Source organism: Mchenga conophoros, linkage group LG14 (assembly GCF_057382185.1).
Source record: "Mchenga conophoros isolate Kocher_MC1m ecotype Shallow Benthic linkage group LG14, M_conophoros_male_GT1.1, whole genome shotgun sequence".
In the NCBI taxonomy this organism is placed as follows: domain Eukaryota; kingdom Metazoa; phylum Chordata; class Actinopteri; order Cichliformes; family Cichlidae; genus Mchenga; species Mchenga conophoros.
The window spans coordinates 7,841,099-7,859,839 of NC_140539.1; the positions used below are offsets into that span (position 1 = coordinate 7,841,099).

At 45.0% G+C, this 18,741-nt stretch overlaps 2 protein-coding genes across 2 annotated transcripts; one reads left to right on the top strand and one right to left on the bottom strand.

The window, feature by feature from the left end:
* Positions 1 to 334: 334 nt before the first annotated feature.
* On the top strand, positions 335 to 6,716 carry ap1s3a (adaptor related protein complex 1 subunit sigma 3a). Its single transcript, XM_085245011.1, has 5 exons — positions 335 to 474; positions 1,328 to 1,506; positions 4,675 to 4,783; positions 6,143 to 6,280; positions 6,362 to 6,716. Exons 1-5 carry the CDS (start codon positions 352 to 354, stop codon positions 6,395 to 6,397), a joined length of 585 nt encoding a protein of 194 aa, XP_085101137.1. The 5' UTR covers positions 335 to 351; the 3' UTR covers positions 6,398 to 6,716.
* A 10-nt stretch (positions 6,717 to 6,726) lies between these two features.
* Positions 6,727 to 10,586, bottom strand: scg2a (secretogranin II a). The gene is made up of 2 exons (XM_085245007.1): positions 10,456 to 10,586; positions 6,727 to 8,989 (listed from the first exon to the last, which is right to left on the bottom strand). Exon 2 carries the CDS (start codon positions 8,979 to 8,981, stop codon positions 7,104 to 7,106), a length of 1,878 nt encoding a protein of 625 aa, XP_085101133.1. The 5' UTR covers positions 8,982 to 8,989; positions 10,456 to 10,586; the 3' UTR covers positions 6,727 to 7,103.
* Positions 10,587 to 18,741: the final 8,155 nt, after the last annotated feature.

Below are 18,741 nucleotides of genomic sequence, written 5' to 3' on the forward strand. Positions count from 1 at the left end.
TGACAAAAAAAACCCCAACTGACAGCCTGCTACAGAAACAAAGAACTATGACATTTAGCTATAAGTTAAAATGCTGATTTAAAAGGAAAATAAACTGAAATGGAAACAGAAGCCATAGTTTTAGCTTTTCTCTTATATTTGTGATTGAGTGACCCCAAACTTTGCTTGACACTGTTGCAGTATGTAACAGAGGCTGCAGCTTACATTTCCCACCAGGCTGAAGTGTACTTTATACCCCACCTGCAGCCCTCTGCCTGCTCACCTGTCTGAGTGCGCCAATCAGCAGCTGCAGAGTAGCAGGGCGCGGCTCTTGGCTGGAAGAAGGTGGGAGCGGCAAGGATTTCTGGGTAGATGAACAATGTCGCTACACTTGAGAGTGCACACGATCCTGCAGTAAGTGAGAGTACTGGGATTCTGCGATTACAGGGCTTAATTACAGGGCTACAGGGTTTCATTTGGGCGGCTTACAAAATGGTAAGTAACCTGTGCCCATAACTGGATGTACTGAGGTGGCTCTATCCGCTTATAGGCAATGAAATGCATCAAATTATTGGCTCAGTGTATCCAAATTATTGTTTGTGTGTGTTGTTTGCTTCGTTTCTTTTTTAACCTGAGATCAGCAGATTGTAGGTTATTTGGATTTGTATATTATAGCTGTATAATCAGTTAATAGCAAGAACTTCCTTGTTCAGAGGTCATGAAATCGGTAGGCATGGCCCAAACGTTTTTAAGAAGTGGAAATTAGAGGAGAAAAAATTGTGTGAGCCCTCTCCTCCTCATGTTAGGATAACTAGACTTTGGGTAAAGCCCAGATCCAGTCAGACAAGTAAATGAATGCAAATCTGTGGTGCTTGAGTTTCTTTGGTATTTACACAGCATAGAAAATAATTGCATCAGGGTTAAAAAGTGTCTGATTCAGCAAGTATTGTTCCACACATGGCTATTTTTACTCCACACGTTCTCATAGTCACCTTGTTGCAGGTAGAAGCAGTGCTTTGTGCAGCTACACCCCAGGGCAAAGAGCTTTCATTAATTGCTGTTGCACAACACAACCACTATATTTACTGTGTTATTGCACTCAAAGGTGATTTAGAGGTGTTATGTCTCCCTAATGATCTTTACACATGTCTAGTTGGCAAATGTAATTGCGGTTTGGCACAGCCACATGCAAAGGCAGGTATTACCGTTCACTGCTTCGCTCTATGTTTGTGTTTCTCTGAAAAGCTACACATTAACCACTTTTTAGCTACAAGCAATGTGTTTGCAGGGCTAAAAATGACTAAACCAAAGTCACTGTTTTCTGCTCTTCCATCCGCTTTACCTTCAGATGCGCTTTCTGTTGCTGTTCAGTCGACAGGGGAAGCTGCGACTGCAGAAATGGTTCACGCCATTAACAGACCGGGAGAAAAAGAAGGTGATCCGGGACATGACGATGCTAGTGTTGGCTCGTCCACCACGTTCCTGCAACTTTCTCCAATGGAGGGACCTCAAGATAGTTTACAAGAGGTGGCGGCACAACACACAGCTCTTTATTGCTTAATGGTTAACGTGCATGTTGCCTTTGCTCATACTTCAAAATTGCACACAGAGCGAACACACTTGTTATCAGCAGATAACGTCAAGATCTAGATAAACACACAGATCACAGATGACCTAGATTACAGGTGGGGAACACAGTCCAATAAGGAAAGATTTTTTCTATATGATGCCTTTAATGCCACATTTGTATTGAGACTGGCCTTTATGGTAAATGTTGAGAAATTCACAATAGATCCAGTAGTTATGGAAAAGAACGGACAAGAGCTGTTAAAACATCTACACATGCTGTATTTATTTGGAGGTTCTTCACCTTTCTTTTGTTTGATATGATTTCTGTCCTGGAAAGATGCAACCAATCACACTGATGTTGAAAGCACACCCTCTTTCACTTCTAAGATTTTACATATCAAGGCACATTACACGTCATTATTTACTTAACAAACACTATGCAGATTCTCTCTCTCTCTGTCGCCTGTAGCAGCAATAATTTGAAATAATGGCTTTCTGTGTGGCTTTATTAGTGTCACACATTGTTGAGGAGGATTTTGGCCCAATAACCTGCTCAACCCCTGAGCTACAACCACCCACTGCTTATCTGAATCATATAAGCTCATCTAAACTACCATAGGGTAAGAGGCAGGATACACCTTGAACAGGTCTCTAGTGTGCACCACCCCCAAACCCCACCCCTGTGCATTACAGCCATATATCGCCACTCCAGTCTTGTCTGTCAAAAGGACATTGTTTGACAAGTATTGTGGTTTGTCCAGGCAGAACTTTGCAAACCTAAGTTGTGCTGCCATGTTCTTTTTAGAGAGAAGAGGCTTTCTCCTAAAAAACCTTCCAAATAAAACATACTTGTTCTTTCTAGTATCTTTCTAATTGCATTGACCTGAACTTTGATATTTAAAGTTAAATGCCTGTAGAGTCTGAGATGTAGCGCTTGGGGTTTTTTTTTGCAGTTTCTGGCCTATCAAGACTGATGAATGGTTGCAACTTTTGTGGTCTTTGTGTCACACTTTGATAATTTATTCCTTATGGAGAGTATGCTTTCTTTACTTAGAAAGAATGCTGTGATCATCGGCTGCAGTTCTGGGGCGATCGTGGCTCAAGGCCATTCTGTTGCTATGCTTACCTATGCACTTTTTTCTTCTTGAGTGTGCCAGGTTGCTCATTTCAACACTTAAAGTGCTTCTGCTGTCTCTCTGATGGACTTGTTTGTTTTTGCTGTCCAATGATGACATGTTTCACTTGCATCTTGAGAGATTATTTGATTGCATGTCATGGCTTCGCAGCCAAAGTTCCCAAATGCAAATTTACCTTGGAACCAACTCTTTTACCTTATTCACTGGTGAAGAAACAACAAGGAAATAAACTAACACGTGTCCATGAAGCACCTTACTGGTCAGCTGTCTAGTTAACTTTAGTTAGAAAAGAAGTTGCTTCATACACTGCACAGGACCCACAAACTCCCAGGCCTCTGATAGAGGAACCAAGCTTAAATACATATATACATATTCAATTCAATTCAATTCAATTTTATTCATATAGCGCTAAATCACAACAAAAGTCGCCTCATAGATACAGAGAAAAACCCAACAATCATATGACCCCCTATGAGCAAGCACTTTGGCGACAGTGGGAAGGAAAAACTCCCTTTTAACAGGAAGAAACCTCCGGCAGAACCAGGCTCAGGGAGGGGCGGGGCCATCTGCTGCGACCGGTTGGGGTGAGAGAAGGAAGACAGGATAAAAGACATGCTGTGGAAGAGAGACAGAGGTTAATAACAGATATGATTCAATGCAGAGAGGTCTATTAACACATAGTGAGTGAGAAAGGTGACTGGAAAGGAAAAACTCAATGCATCATGGGAATCCCCCGGCAGCCTATGTCTATTGCAGCATAACTAAGGGAGGATTCAGGGCCACCTGGTCCAGCCCTAACTATATGCTTTAGCAAAAAGGAAAGTTTGAAGCCTAATCTTAAAAGTAGAGATAGTGTCTGTCTCCCGAATCCAAACTGGAAGCTGGTTCCACAGAAGAGGGGCCTGAAAACTGAAGGCTCTTCCTCCCATTCTACTTTTAAATACTCTAGGAACAACAAGTAGGCCTGCACAGCGAGAGCGAAGTGCTCTAATAGGGTGATATGGTACTACAAGGTCATTAAGATAAGATGGGGCCTGATTATTTAAGACCTTGTATGTGAAGAGCAGGATTTTCAATTCAATTCTGGATTTAACAGGAAGCCAATGAACGGAAGTGAAAACAGGAGAAATATGCTCTCTCTTTCTAGTCCCTGTCAGGACTCTTGCTGCAGCATTTTGGATCAGTTGAAGGCTTTTCAGTGAGTTTTTTGGACATCCTGATAATAATGAATTGCAGTAGTCCAGCCTGGAAGTAATAAAAGCATGAACTAGTTTTTCAGCGTCACTCTGAGACAGGATATTTCTAATTTTAGAGATGTTGCGCAAATGGAAGAACGCAGTCTTACATATTTGTTTAATATGTGCGTCCAAGGTTCCTCACAGCGTTACTGGAGGCCAAGGTAATGCCATCCAGAGTAAGAATCTGGTTAGATACCATATTTCTAAGCTTTTCAGGGCCGAGTACAATAACCTCAGTTTTTTCTGAATTAAGAAGCAGAAAGTTAGCGGCCTTCCAGGTCTTTATGTCTTTAAGACATTCCTGCAGTTTAACTAATTGGTGTGTGTTATCTGGCATCATGGACAGATAGAGCTGGGTGTCATCTGCATAGCAGTGAAAATTTATGCTATGTCTTCTAATGACGCTGCCTAAGGGAAGCATGTATAATGTAAACAGAATTGGTCCTAGCACTGAACCCTGTGGAACTCCATAATTAACCTCAGTGTGTGAAGAGGACTCTCCATTTACATGTACAAATTGGAGATCTATTAGATACATATACATATATATATTGTTGGGTCTGTGTTTCCACAAGCCCAGCTACACCCCCGAACTAAGACCTTACAAATTTAAGAAACACAATGACACATTCAACAATTAGACTTAACATATATATATGTATTTTTATATTTCACCATATTGTATTGCATTCTTGTTTTATGACAACATTGTAAAAATGATCACAATAAGCTTTTCTCTTCCTCCACTGCAGGTATGCCAGCCTGTACTTCTGTGCTGGTCTGGAGGACAAGGATAATGAGCTGCTTGCCCTCGAGGTGCTGCACAGATATGTTGAGTTGCTGGATAAATACTTTGGAAACGTAAGTAGAGTTGGATGCCATGGCCTACAACAATCCAGAGGTTGTTAAGGGGCTCTTTTTAAACATCATCCATCTTTCTCAGTTGTCCCTGCACCTCTGCTAAGATGTTCTCAATTATTTTGGCTAATAACAGCTCTGCACAGGTTGACCTAAGTCACCAGTGTTATAATGGAAGTTATGCAAGCCTCTCAAAATTCTTCTCAAATATTGAAAAGATACAGCCACCGTGTATGGACTCAAGTATGTGATTGTTGGACACCCTGACTACTGGCATTTTTTCTCACTCAGGCTAAATTGGTTCAGCTTTTTTATACATTGGGTGATGTCAGGTGGCAGGCCCTGGCTCACAGCCTGTGTTCAACTTCTGCACATAGATACAGATATGTTGAATGGAAGTTGAGTGCACTTTATGTAGCTCTATCAACTTCAGTTCAGACCCCTTGATTAGGTTAAAGGAGCTTAGTCTAAAAATCAAGTACACAGAGTAACTGTGGGTGCCTTTTTAGGTGAAACAGTGCAATGTGGGGTTTTTTTTCATGGTGAGGACAGTAAAAACTCCCTTGCTCAAGCTTGTCAGACTCCCTCTAGTGTCTGTAATCTGTCGCTGCTTCAAAACACTTTGAAGCACTCCTGATTTGACTAGACTTAGAAATCAGCTGAACCTTCTTATTTACAAAAACCAGCCAATGAGAACGAGTGGTTTGCGTTCTCAATGCAAAACACTGGGAGGTTAATTTGTTTGGGAAACAAACTGGCTTGACAACAATATATAAAAGTCTGCATATATGTATTTATTTTTCCTTGTAATTCTTTCTTTCTTTCATATATTTGCAATTTCTTTCGAAAATTTAATGAAATTTAATTGGTGGTTTCATCCACTTAATAACACTTAAATAACTAAATAAGTATCATTTAAAAAATAAACTGATAGTTAATTAAACTTGAGTTTGTAGTTTGAGAGACATAGATGTTTATTGATCGGTAAAGAGTTGATTTGTAAAACATGTATCAACATTATCTAAATGGTTACAGTCACAGCTGATGTTCATAACACATTTTTTCAGGAGTGCATACAGATGAGAGAAAAATGATCACCCACCTATGAAATTTTACGTTTTTATCAAATTGTTTTTGTAATATTTAAAATGTACATTCCATATTCCATAATAGTTATTGTGTACAACAGTATGTAATTCACAGAGTTATTTTTTGTACACACCCTAATGATTTAAGCTGATTGCAAATGATTCATTAACATTATTATCGTTTGATTGTTTATGGTAAAACAACTATTCAGTGAAGTGTTACGAGATGTATTCATTTCTCTGATCTGATGCATGCTGTGTCGTTCTTTTTCAGGTGTGTGAGCTGGACATTATTTTCAACTTCGAGAAGGCTTACTTCATCCTGGATGAATTCCTCATGGGAGGAGAGATCTTAGAAACCTCCAAACTGGCCGTGGGTGTGTCTATGGAGGAGGCCGACACACTCCAAGAGGTATATTAAGCTTTTGTCAAACATTTAGCTAGTGCAAGCTTTTCCCTGACTCTTTGAAAATTCATTCTTGTGTCACCACAGACGATGGAAGAATACATGAGCAAACCTGCCTACTGAGCCAAGAGAGGACGGCGGATGGTTCACATTTGAAAGCATGAAGCGAGATGTTTATCGCTTGGCAGTAAAGACTCTTTCAGGGTAGTGCTGTGGTCATACAACAACCACAAACCTGGTGATATTTTGACTCAGGTGTGAAGAATAGTAATGATGTTTGCATCTGTAAGTGCCTTTGAAGGCTCATATTTATTAATCTCAGGGTTTCGTGACAGGTAAGTGACTGAAATGAGCCAATATCACCTTTTTCACTTAGTATTAGTTGTTTTGTGACTTTATTAAGACCAATGCTTTGTGTGGTGGTGAGCAAATGGAGAAACACTAGACAGTAAGGAAAAAAATAAAGTCAATGCTTTATTTACCTCAGCTATGTCACATATGACCACATTTAAGAAAGAATTACCAAAAAAAACACAAGTGAATCTAAAGGATCCAACACTGGTTTTGATTGTGTGTGCGTTGAAATGTAAGGCTGGTGAGACACGTGTACTCATTAAGTGTTGTTTGAGCAACCAAGTCATCTGGAAAAAAACAAAAATAAAAACATCAAGAGAATGTCTGAACACTTACATTTCTGCTAATAAACAGGAACGGTTGTAAACCTACAGAATAACTAAAGTTGACTGCATGTTTTATTCTTCAAAATACTTTATTTTTCTTCCTTCCACCAAAACAATAGAGAATTATGTATATATATCTACAGCCTGATTTATATTCCCGGGGCAGTTTTGGCATCGCTTTCCTCAGTTTCTGGGTTCAGATAGCTCAGCAGTTTCATCATCGCCTCATTCTCTAAGCCTTGCATTTGAGCGTTACTGCCCCTGTCGTCACCCTCAGACGGTTTCTTTTCCTTTGGGCTATTATCTGAATCCATTTGATCAAAATATTCCTCCATGGCCTTTTCAAAAGAGCCTGTTGCGCTCTGACCAGCTTCCTCCCGCTTTTGACTCGCCTTGTTGTTCCTGTACGCAGGTTTGGGATACTGTGCCAGCATCTGAGCAGCTAGATATGCTGCCAGTTCATCCTCATCCACGGTGTCATCGTAGTCATCTTTGAAAGTGCTGGGAAGGCGCCTTTGCGTGGGAGTGGATTCCCCAAACACTCCCGTAGGCTGACTGTGAAGTCGTGACAGTGAGCCTCTGTGGTGCTTCTGCTTCCTGATGGGATTCTCCGCAGCTCCCAGCCCCAGGATTTTAAGGATCTCTTCCGTTCTTAGCTCCTCTGGGGTCTTTTGTGGATAAGGCAGCCGTCTGTTGTAGAATTTTTCCTGAGGAATGGTGTTTATCTTCTTTGAGGATATCTTAGAGAGCGTAGTTTCTCCTCTGGCTAAACCATTGCTCTTTTGCGACTTGTCCTGATTCGTCAAGTCTCCTGTTTTCAGCATGTCCAACAGGTCTTCGGGTGGGATCTGGTATTTTTGGGAGATCTGAATGAGTTTGTAGATGACCCGTGGATCTATGTTATCTCTGTACTGACTCTGAGCCACCATCCTCACCGCCCTCTCTCTTTCCTCTTCCTCCTCTAGCTCTCTTTTCTGCTCTTCCTCTTCCGTTTTCTCCAGCACCTTCAGGAGGTAGTAGTCCACCAGATTTCCTGCATCATCCAGATCTTTTGACCTTTTAACGGGGTACCCTTCACCATCCTCCTCATCTTCATCCGCATCAGCCCCTTCGTCATTGTTGTCGATGTAATCGAGCCCTCTGTAAGCCTCATATTTATTCTGCCTCTCCTCCTGCTCGTCTTCCTCTTCCTGTCCTTCTAGTGGACCCCAGTCTGTCAGATCCCCTCCTATATCGTCATACGCTGCATTCCTCGCATTAAACAGATCTTCATCTACATCATCCTTCTCCATGTTGTCCTCCTCATCTAAGCGTTTATGTGTGGTCTTTGGGCTGGTCAGCTTGTCAAGTTCATCAAAAACAGACTGCAGCGTGGCTAGGTTCTGAGGTGTGTACTTCTCCTCCACATTCTCATTGGTACGTTTGTATGGGCTGTCATGCTCCAGCCCCTCCTCGTCCTCTTCCTCATCCCCCTCACCTTCCTCCTCATCCTCAAACATTAAGGGCAGCTTCTTGTGAGGCGTGATGCTCTGTTGTTTCTGCTGCACGTACACCCTGTGCTTCATGTCTGTCCTCTCTGCGCTGGGACGAAGCAGAGCAGGCTTGGAGGCCTCCGTCTGCTGGAGCGTGCTGAGCACAGCCTGCAGCAGCTCTTCACTCTTATCCTCCCTTCCTTCCTCGTCCTCCTCTTCCTCATCTTTGCTCTGTGTAGGGTTGGAAGCAAGCCTCACCATGGCACGCAGCTTCTCAGCATCATCCATGTGGCCAGCATCGGCAGCTGGAGTGAGAGGAGGCTCCACATTGGTTCTTTGACGGAGGCTCTCAATGAACTCCAAGGCTTTCAGCATATCTGCGTTAGGAACCTGGTGGACATTCCTACTCTCTGATTCACTTCCACGAAGTCTATGCGCCCTCAGTGAAGCCCCATGAATGCTGGAGGAACTGAGGAAGAGAAGGAGCAAGAGGAGGTTGGCAAAACAGACAAGGAAAGGTTTGCCTGTGGCAGAGGTCTCAGGGAGTGACGACATGGTGACGCCTGTAGATGAAAGACAAAAGAAGCACATGTCAGCTCTGACCTTTACACGGTTATACCTAACAGGTTCTCAGTGGTTACCGCTCTGGCATTTCTAAAATGCCTTCTGCTGTCATTGTCAATTTAAATGTCTGCTTTGATGATAACAGCGCAAACCACAGTGACATCTTTGGCGACACTGAGTCCATTTGTTTGTCTGTGACAGGGATGACTGGTGCTCTGATGGAAACCAGGTCAAACACCTTGGAATAAATGTGAAATGTCAGGGAAGAAACTATTAAATTACTGTTAGCCTTTTACATCCGCTCTGCTCTGCTGTAGTTAGAATCAGGGAGGGCGTGGGAGCGGTGGTGGGGCTCCCACTAAATATGATTGCCCTCCTAAATGTCATCTACCCCCACCCTTAGTAGGCTACATTTACAGAAGTACTTACAGATTTAAAGATTTTGGCCTCATTCACTCCTATTTCAGACTGTATTCTACTGAATTTGGGAAACAAATACTGCACTTCATACTCCATACCATTTTTTAAATTAACAAAAAATCCTGAAGACAGACAGAAGAGTGAATTGTTTATTTTATTTTATTAACCTGACACATTTCAAGTGTATGTTAATATATTTTTTACAAAGTAAAAATACGTAGTAGCCGTGACTCTGAGTGTAAATCACCGTGCAGGTCAGACACTGTTTGTTTTCCCTCGCTGATATTTGGAGATCACACTGGAATGTGCCGCCTGTTCGCCAGCAGCGGAACAGCAGCGGGAACAGCAGCGCCTTCCAGCTCCCGTCTAAAATCTCATTAGACATCGAATTGCTGCTCTCCGTGAGTCACGGCCCTTGTTGTCAAGGTAACCCGGTAGGGCTGATGTTCCCATGGAATCTCTCCTTTAGCCCGAAAACCTCTGAACAACAATTTTTTTGCATTTTCTGACCTTTTTATTTTTCGAACTTTTAAGTCCGCACATAAATGTCAGCGTTCATTAAATCATACTTACAGAATAATTTTATTTCTTTCATTTCATTTCTCTCACTAAGACAAGAATTGTGTCTCAGTGAGAGAAATAATAAGGACATAGAGAATAACAGAGAATAATAAGAACACGAGAAAAGACCAGAAGTGCTACGGCATCACAAGCACCATATTTACGTCTCCATCGGTTCTTCAGAGCTACATTTAACTTGCTCGAACTTCAGCAAATATTATGGTTAGACTAATGTTTACATTTGCAGCACTAAAAGTTACTCTTAAAAGCCACAGAGGCTCCGAAAATAACCTGGAGCGGCGCGAGAACAAAGACACTCTGCGACCAACACAACCTCTGCTCCTCAACATCTGTAGCGGCGCATCAGGTTGGCAAAAAAACGAAGCTCTTTTTAAACGACTGAAAAGCCCGCTCTCTGTTCGCGGCGAGAAAAGAGAAAAGCGCGTGCGTTAGACGGCATGAGTACAAACAACAGATAGCTCACCTCTGGAGTTCAGTTTCTGCCGAGGGTCGGGAGTGAGCTGAGCATCTCTCTGCCTCGCGGTGCGAGTCTGGATTTCAGGACCGCGGAAAGCTCCTCGCGCTATTAGAGGAACCACCTGACTCGTGCGTCAGAGAGCCAGGAGATACGCAACACACCCACGCGCACGAGTTCACTTACATTAAAAACGCCCAGCACGCGCACGCGGGTATTTCATTTGAGGCAGCCAAACAAAAGTGCTTCTGTCTCTAAATACGGACTGAAATTAGTTCGTGCAGCCATCATCACAGCTTATAATAGAGATGCATAAAGCCCCGTATTTATAGGGCTGCCCGGGGTATCACAGAGCGCGACTCAGGCGGTGTTTGAAATTCAGTTTCCTCTGAGAAACCTTATTGTTGTTGTTCAGATGTGGTGGAGGAGGAAGACCAAGCTGTTTACACTAACTCACCTTTTGAGGGTCCATTCACCGTTAAAATCCTAAATGATAGGGACTAAATGAAATCAGAATGTATGAGTTACCGTGTGCCTGCGCTGATTATATAGTGCGCTTATAGTGTGTTTACCAACAGAAAGTGTTGAATGGCTGCTGTCATTGTGTCTCTGCTGCAGCACAGAGGGACGGAGACAGTTAAAAGTCCACCGATGACTCACATACGGACTCCGCCAAAGCCAGAGACGGGCGGGGTGACAGAGGGACTGCGGAGGTGTGTGTGTGTGTGTGTGTGAGTGTGTGTGTGAGAGAGAGAGAGAGAGAGAGAGAGAGAGAGAGAGAGAGAGAGAGAGCCGTCAACCAGCGTGCACTATGATCTCTATTTATTTTTGGCTGCCTGTCAAATCTTGTCTATTATAAATCTGTGTGTGCGTGCGTGTGTGTGCAGTGCTTGCAGTTTCATTCATAAATCCACTGCTTTGCTGCGTTTGATTTCAGTTCTGGCTATCCTCCACTGACCGGGCTGTCTGACATTCAGTGGAGCTTTTCTTGTTTTTTCGCTTTGTCACAGCTGCAGTAAAACGGTTCTCTGGGTTTTTCAGCATCCTCACAGTCCTTCCTCACAATGACTCACAAAGCCTGACACAATGTAAACAATTTAATGTGATTTAAAAAGCCCAATTCTTCTTCTTCTTTTCTTTTGGTAAAACATTTGTCAGCACTTCCATTTTCAAGCTTTTCAAAACATTATACAATCTGCTTTAAAACCCTTTTGTGTTTAAAATGTGTATGTACATGGGGTGGGAACTGATGAGTCATACAGCATCTTTTCCCATTCATTAAGGAACTTTAGAGGCTCACTGTTGTCACATTCACAACTTCTAGAAGACACTGTCAGGGCCAAGGGAGTAAAAGAGAACCAGGACAAAAGAGCTAATTTTTATCTCATGCCTCCATCCATCCATCCATCCATCCATCTTCATCCGCTTATCCGAGGTCGGGTCGCGGGGGTAGCAGCCTAAGCAAAGAGGTCCAGACCTCCCTCTCCCCAGCCACCTCCTCCAGCTTGTCCGGGGGAATACCAAGGCGTTCCCAGGCCAGCCGAGAGATATAATCTCTCCAGCGTGTCCTGGGTCTGCCCCGGGGCCTCCTCCCGGTGGGACATGCCTGGAACACCTCGCCCAGGAGGCGCCCAGGGGGCATCCTTGCCAGATGCCCGAACCACCTCAGCTGGCTCCTTTCGATGTGGAGCAGCAGCTGCTCTACTCTAAGCCCCTCCCGGATGGCCGAACTTCTCACCCTATCTCTAAGGGAGAGGCCAGCCACCCTTCGGAGGAAGCTCATTTCCGCCGCTTGTATCCGCGATCTCGTTCTTTCGGTCACTACCCACAGCTCGTGGCCATAGGTGAGGGTAGGGACGTAGATCGACCGGTAAATTGAGAGCTTCGCTTTTACACTCAGCTCCCTCTTCACCACGACTGACCGGTGCAGCGTCCGCATTACTGCAGCCGCAGCCCCAATCCGTCTGTCGATCTCCAGCTCCCTTCTCCCATCACTCGCGAACAAGACCCCGAGATACTTGAACTCCTCCACTTGGGGCAGGAACTCATCCCCGACCCGGAGTGGGCACTCCACCCTTTTCCGGCTGAGAACCATGGCCTCAGATTTGGAGGTGCTGATCCTCATTCCCGCTGCGTTACACTCGGCTGCGAACCGCTCCAGTGCGAGCTGGAGGCCCTCACCCGATGAAGCCAACAGAACCACATCATCCGCAAAAATCAGAGATGAGATTCTGAGGCCACCAAAGCGAAAGCCCTCCGCCACTTGGCTGCGCCTAGAAATCCTGTCCATAAAAATTATGAACAGAACCGGAGACAAAGGGCAGCCTTGGCGGAGCCCATCACCCACCAGGAACGAGTCCGACTTATTGCCGGCAATGCGAACCAAGCTCTTGCAACGGTTGTATAGGGATTGAATGGCCCGTAGCAATGGGCCAGACACCCCATACTCGCGCAACACCTCCCACAGGACGCCCCGAGGGACACGGTCGAATGCCTTCTCCAGGTCCACAAAACACATGTAGACTGGTTGGGCAAACTCCCATGCACCCTCAAGTATCCTCGAGAGGACAAAGAGCTGGTCCAGTGTTCCGCGACCAGGACGAAAACCGCATTGTTCCTCCTGTATCCGAGGTTCGACTAGCGGACGAACCCTCCTCTCCAGCACCCTGGCATAGACTTTCCCGGGGAGGCTGAGGAGTGTGATCCCCCTGTAGTTGGAACACACCCTCCGGTCCCCCTTCTTGAAGATGGGGACCACCACCCCGGTCTGCCAGTCCACAGGTACTGCCCCTGATCTCCACGCAACATTGCAGAGACGTGTCAACCAAGACAGCCCTACAACGTCCAGAGCCTTCAGGAACTCGGGGCGGACCTCATCGACACCAGGGGCTCTGCCACCAAGGAGTTGTTTAACTGCCTCAGTGACCTCGCCCCCGGAAATCGGTGGGTCACACCCCTCATCCCCAGACTCTGCTTCCTCCCCGGAAGACGTGTCAGTGGGATTAAGGAGGTCCTCGAAGTATTCCTTCCACCGCCCGACAATTTTCTCAGTCGACGTCAACAGCGCTCCGCCAGCACTATACACAGTGCAGGTAGAGCACCGCTTTCCCCTCCTGAGACGCCTGACGGTTTGCCAGAATCTCTTCGAGGCAGTCCGAAAGTCTTTTTCCATGGCCTCTCCGAACTCCTCCCACACCCGAGTTTTTGCTTCAGCCACTGCCCGAGCCGCATTCCGCTTGGCCTGTCGATACCTGTCGGCTGCCTCCGGAGTCCCACAGGCTAACCAAGCCCGATAGGCCTCCTTCTTCAGCCTGGTGGCTCCCTTCACCTCTGGTGTCCACCATTTGGTTCGGGGATTACCACCACGGCAGGCACCAACCACCTTGCGGCCGCAGCTCAATGCAGCAGCTTCGGCAATGGAGACGCTGAACATGGTCCATTCGGACTCAATGTCCCCAGTCTCCCTCGGAATGCTGTTGAAGCTCTGCCGGAGGTGTGCGTTGAAGATCTCGCGGACTGGGGCCTCTGCTAGACGTTCCCAGCACACCCTCACTACGCGTTTAGGTGCACCAGGTCTGTCCAGCGTCCTCCCCCGCCACCTGATCCAACTCACCACCAGGTGGTGATCAGTTGACAGCTCAGCCCCTCTCTTTACCCGAGTGTCCAGAACATATGGTCGCAGGTCTGGTGATACGATTACAAAATCGATCATCGACCTACGGCCTAGAGCATCCTGGTGCCACGTGCACTTATGGACACTCTTATGTTCGAACAGGGTGTTCGTTATGGCCAAACTGTGATTAGCACAGAAGTCCAATAACAAAGCACCGCTCGGGTTCAGATCAGGGAGGCCGTTCCTCCCAATCACGCCCCTCCAGGTCTCGCTGTCGTTACCCACGTGAGCATTGAAGTCTCCCAGCAGGACAACAGAGTCTCCAGGTGGAGCACCTTCCAGCACCCCCCCCAGGGACTCTAGGAAGGCTGGGTACTCCGAACTGCCACTCGGCGCATAAGCGCAGATGACAGTCAGGACCCGTTCCCCGACCCTAAGGCGCAGGGAACAAACCCTCTCGTCCACCGGGAAAAACCCCAACGTACCGGCAGCAAGCCGAGGGGATATAAGAATACCCACCCCAGCCCGCCGCCTCTCACCAGGGGCAACTCCAGACTGAGACAGAGTCCAGCCCCTCTCCAGGAGACTGGTTCCAGAGCCCAGACAATGCGTAGAGGTGAGCCCAACTATATCTAGCCGGTACCTCTCAACCTCACGCACCAACTCAGGCTCCTTCCCCACCAGAGAGGTGACATTCCATGTCCCTATTGCCAGTCTTGGCAGCCGGGGGTCGGTCCGCCAGGGCCTCCGCTCCTGGCCGCCACCCGGCTCACAATGCACCCGACCCCTATGGCGCCTCCTGCGGGTGGTGGGCCTGCGGGAGGATGGGCCCATGTCTCCTCTTCGGGCTGTGCCCGGCCGGGCCCCATGGACTAAGGCCCGGCCACCAGACGCTCGCCCTCGGGCACCCTCCCCGGGCCTGGCTCCAGGGCGGGGCCCCGGTAACCCTATCCCGGGCAGGGTAAACTGTTCCCTCGATATTCTTTTCATGGGGGTCTTCTGAATCGCTCTTTGTCTGGTCCCTCACCCAGGACCAGTTTGCCATGGGAGACCCTACCAGGGGGCAAAAGCCCCCAGACAACATAGCCCCTGGGATCCCTGGGACACACAAACCCCTCCACCACGATAAGGTAGCGATTCAAGGAGGAGTATCTCATGCCTCCTTCAGCCTAATTACACCCTCCCTCATGGATAACACGCACACATGCACCCATCCACACACTGTGCCACTTTTGTACTGATAAAGCCCGAGCTGTCTGACTAATTGCTTGTGGTTGTGTCCGTGGAAAGATTACTGGTAAACAGAAACCAATTACAGCTCAGTTCCGCTCCCATTTCCACCGCCTGTCCACTGAAAAAGACAAAGTGCTTTCTCAGGTCAGATGACAAGTTTCTCATTGGCAATTAGAATTTCCTTTTTTTCATACAGCTGTGTTATGTCACACTTTTTCAAAATGGTAATTTATTTATGTCGTTTGTAACGTGGTGAATGTGAAACTTTTTCAAGCACAGGATTGACTTTGCCACACTGACTTCTAGCTCAGGTTGCAGTCTCATTACACATTATGTAAAATAATTGGGCTGAGTCTTTGTTCCAGCCGTCTCTCACAAGGGCGATTAAGTTTATTCTGGCGAACAGAAACTTAAGTGAAGAGGAAGTTTAGAAGGTTCTCTTTTACTTTAGTTTGAATAAAGATGGAAAATAGTAGGCATATAATAATATATTATCACTTCTACTTCTTATTTTTAATTCTTTGATTCTAGTGACTTTACAAAACAGTTCAAAGTGATATTTATTTTTCTTATACTTGACCTTGATGCAGCCCTTCACTTCATTCACTGTCTGAAACAAGCAGCAAGTTGTATCAATTATTTTATTTTATGTTTATTTCTGTAGAGACCACTGCGCTGATTGTAACTAACCAAAAGGATCTTGAGCTGGACATGTTAAGATTATCGCTGGGAGTCACCAGAATGAAAAGGATTAGAAATGAGTACATAAAAGGAATACAGAAGGACAGCTCAGGTTGAGTAGGTTGGAGACAAAGTTAGAGAGGGAATGCTGAGATGGTTTGGACATATGCAGAGGAGGGACATATCAGACAAAGGATATAAAGATGGACTGCCACCAGGCAGGAGGAAAAAAGGAGGATCCCAGAAGAGGTTAATGGATGTAGTGAAGGAGGACATTCAGAGGGGTGGTGTGACAGAGGAGGATGCTGGTTCGGATGAGATGGAGGCAGATGGTCCACTGTGGTGACCCCCTAAAGGGAGCAGCTCAAAGCAGAAGAAAAACAGACAAGCATGTACCATGCAACATACCACAGCATTCATAGCCTAAGCTAGTTAGGTTTTTCTAACTAAAAAAAAAGCCAAAAACAAACCACTTTTCCACAAATGCTGAGTGCACAACATGATTACAACTATTACTGCTGCTTTGGGCAGTAGGTATTTATCGGTATATATAAGGTATTTAATGCTAAAATCTTAAGCTTTCACAAATGTCAAATCCTAAACATTAAAGGTGCATCAAGATATTCAGCTAGATTTTTCAAATGTAACTGAAAGTTTTTAACATTCAGCTAAGCTACTGGGACAGTCTGAGACGTACTATCTTCAAGATTTATATTTTTGGCTGACTCATCGTTGTACCTTTGCAAGTCAAGTCATTTAATAGTTCAGAAGATTAGAAAGAAATCTTGAATGGATGGAGAATTTCTTGTTTATTTGAGCTATTTATTCCTTTAACTCAATGAATGCAGTATATGGCCTTATATATTACATTACACAAGGAAACTACAGAATAACTACAATGTGTAAACTGGACAGTAAAAGACCTGGTGATGCCATCAGGCGTATGGTGGAGTGTAAAAATCAGCAATTAAAGCCAAAATGGAAAAATAAAAAGCTTTAAATTAGATTTCACAGACAGTGGGCAAAACAAAGAACCTCTGTCTGTCAGATTCTTAAATGTTGCTAAATCCTGATTGGTGTACATATGTAAGTTACATCACCTTTTGTAAGCTGAGCCCACCCCCTTCAAACAGTACAACAGGACTTAAACCGCTTCTAGAAATGAACCTAAACTGCTCTAAATGTGGCAAAAATGTTGCATTTACAGGCTCCCGCTGCTCATGTAAACCAAATGACTGAGAAAATGTGTTGAATATAGTAGGTGTGGTGTTTGTGTGTGTGCCTTATAATGTTTGAGGGCACCTCTCTTCTTTTGTGCCTTTCCTTTCTGTGCGTTTGTCTCCTGGCGACTGACCGGCTGCTCTCCATTCATTACTACTGAGGCCAGCAGCCAATAATTCAGCTCCGTAACTCAGGTTTTCAGAAGCTTGGCAGGCACAATGTAGAGAGAGCGAGCGAGAGAGGCAGAGGGAGTGGTTGTGAATGGGACTTTGACGTCAGCCTCCCCTCTCTCCGGTCGATTATGTGTGTATCTGTGTGTGTCTCTGTGTGTGAATAGGTGAGACGCATCAGTTTTTTGGTCTTTATTGAAATGCATGATGTGGCACCAGAGTGTGTTCAGAGTCTCTCCAAGGCATTTTACAACACGCAGACATACAAAATGTCCCTCACCACGTGTGTCACCTTTCTCTGAAATGATGGAAACAATGAAGTCATTGGGTTCCTGAAACAGAACGTTTACAGCCTGCACATCTGCCGGGGAGGGTTACAGGAGATTGAATGTGAGCTGCTAAAAAGGGATCAAAGGATGAAAACCCAAACCCTGACATTTTATGAAATGATCTTTTTTTTTGTGGAACAACCATTAAAAGACCCCGAGGTGCTAATTTTGAAGTGCTTCACCTAAAAGCAGCATTTACGTAACGGTCCTCAAATCCATTTTTGTGAAAAGGAGAGCCCGGCTGCCGGTAGGAAAAAAAAAGGTGCTTTATGCATCTATAGACCCATGACTCACTTGTTTACTGATGCTTTGTGCAGACAGTACATCAGAAACAATCAAAGCACTTTGGCCATTCATGAAAATCTAAATGTAATTGGCAGGATCACATGACTGACACATATACAGGCTTAAAAAAGGAAGTAAATGATACAGGATGCAGAAGAGACGTTCAGAGGCACAACTAAGAAGTTTACACAGATATTAACACCAATTGAGGCTTCATCAGTGAAATTTCACATCCCACGTTCATTAATTATTATTAGCTTACATTTCTGTATTGCATTTCAGCCAGTTGGTTTATCGTATTTCAAGAAGTCAGCAAAACAAAACTCCCTCATTCTAAGATGTTATTTCACATGGATATCTTTAATTAACAGAATTTCATGTATGTTCAAATCACATTAATCACCATGACATTAGTGGCTTCCACACAAACATGCACCTTAAATTGCCCTTGATGGCAAACATAAAACCGACAGAGAAATATAAAATGTTTTTGCTGAACCAAACTTAACAGCCTTCCCTTCATTATGCATAACTTTAAGTATAAATTTTACCCTGTCACATTTAGGAACTGTTAAATTAGACCAAAACTGTTTTTTTTTTTTTATCATCATAGACTGTATAAAAAGATGGCTGTACCAACTATGACATCCCCCTTTCGTTAGTGAGGTTGATCGTTTCCCTCCGCTGCCACGTAGAGGTTATGGAAGTAAACGTGACATGTGAGGATGTCGTCGGGTGACTTGTCAGTTTGGCTCTGATGGTG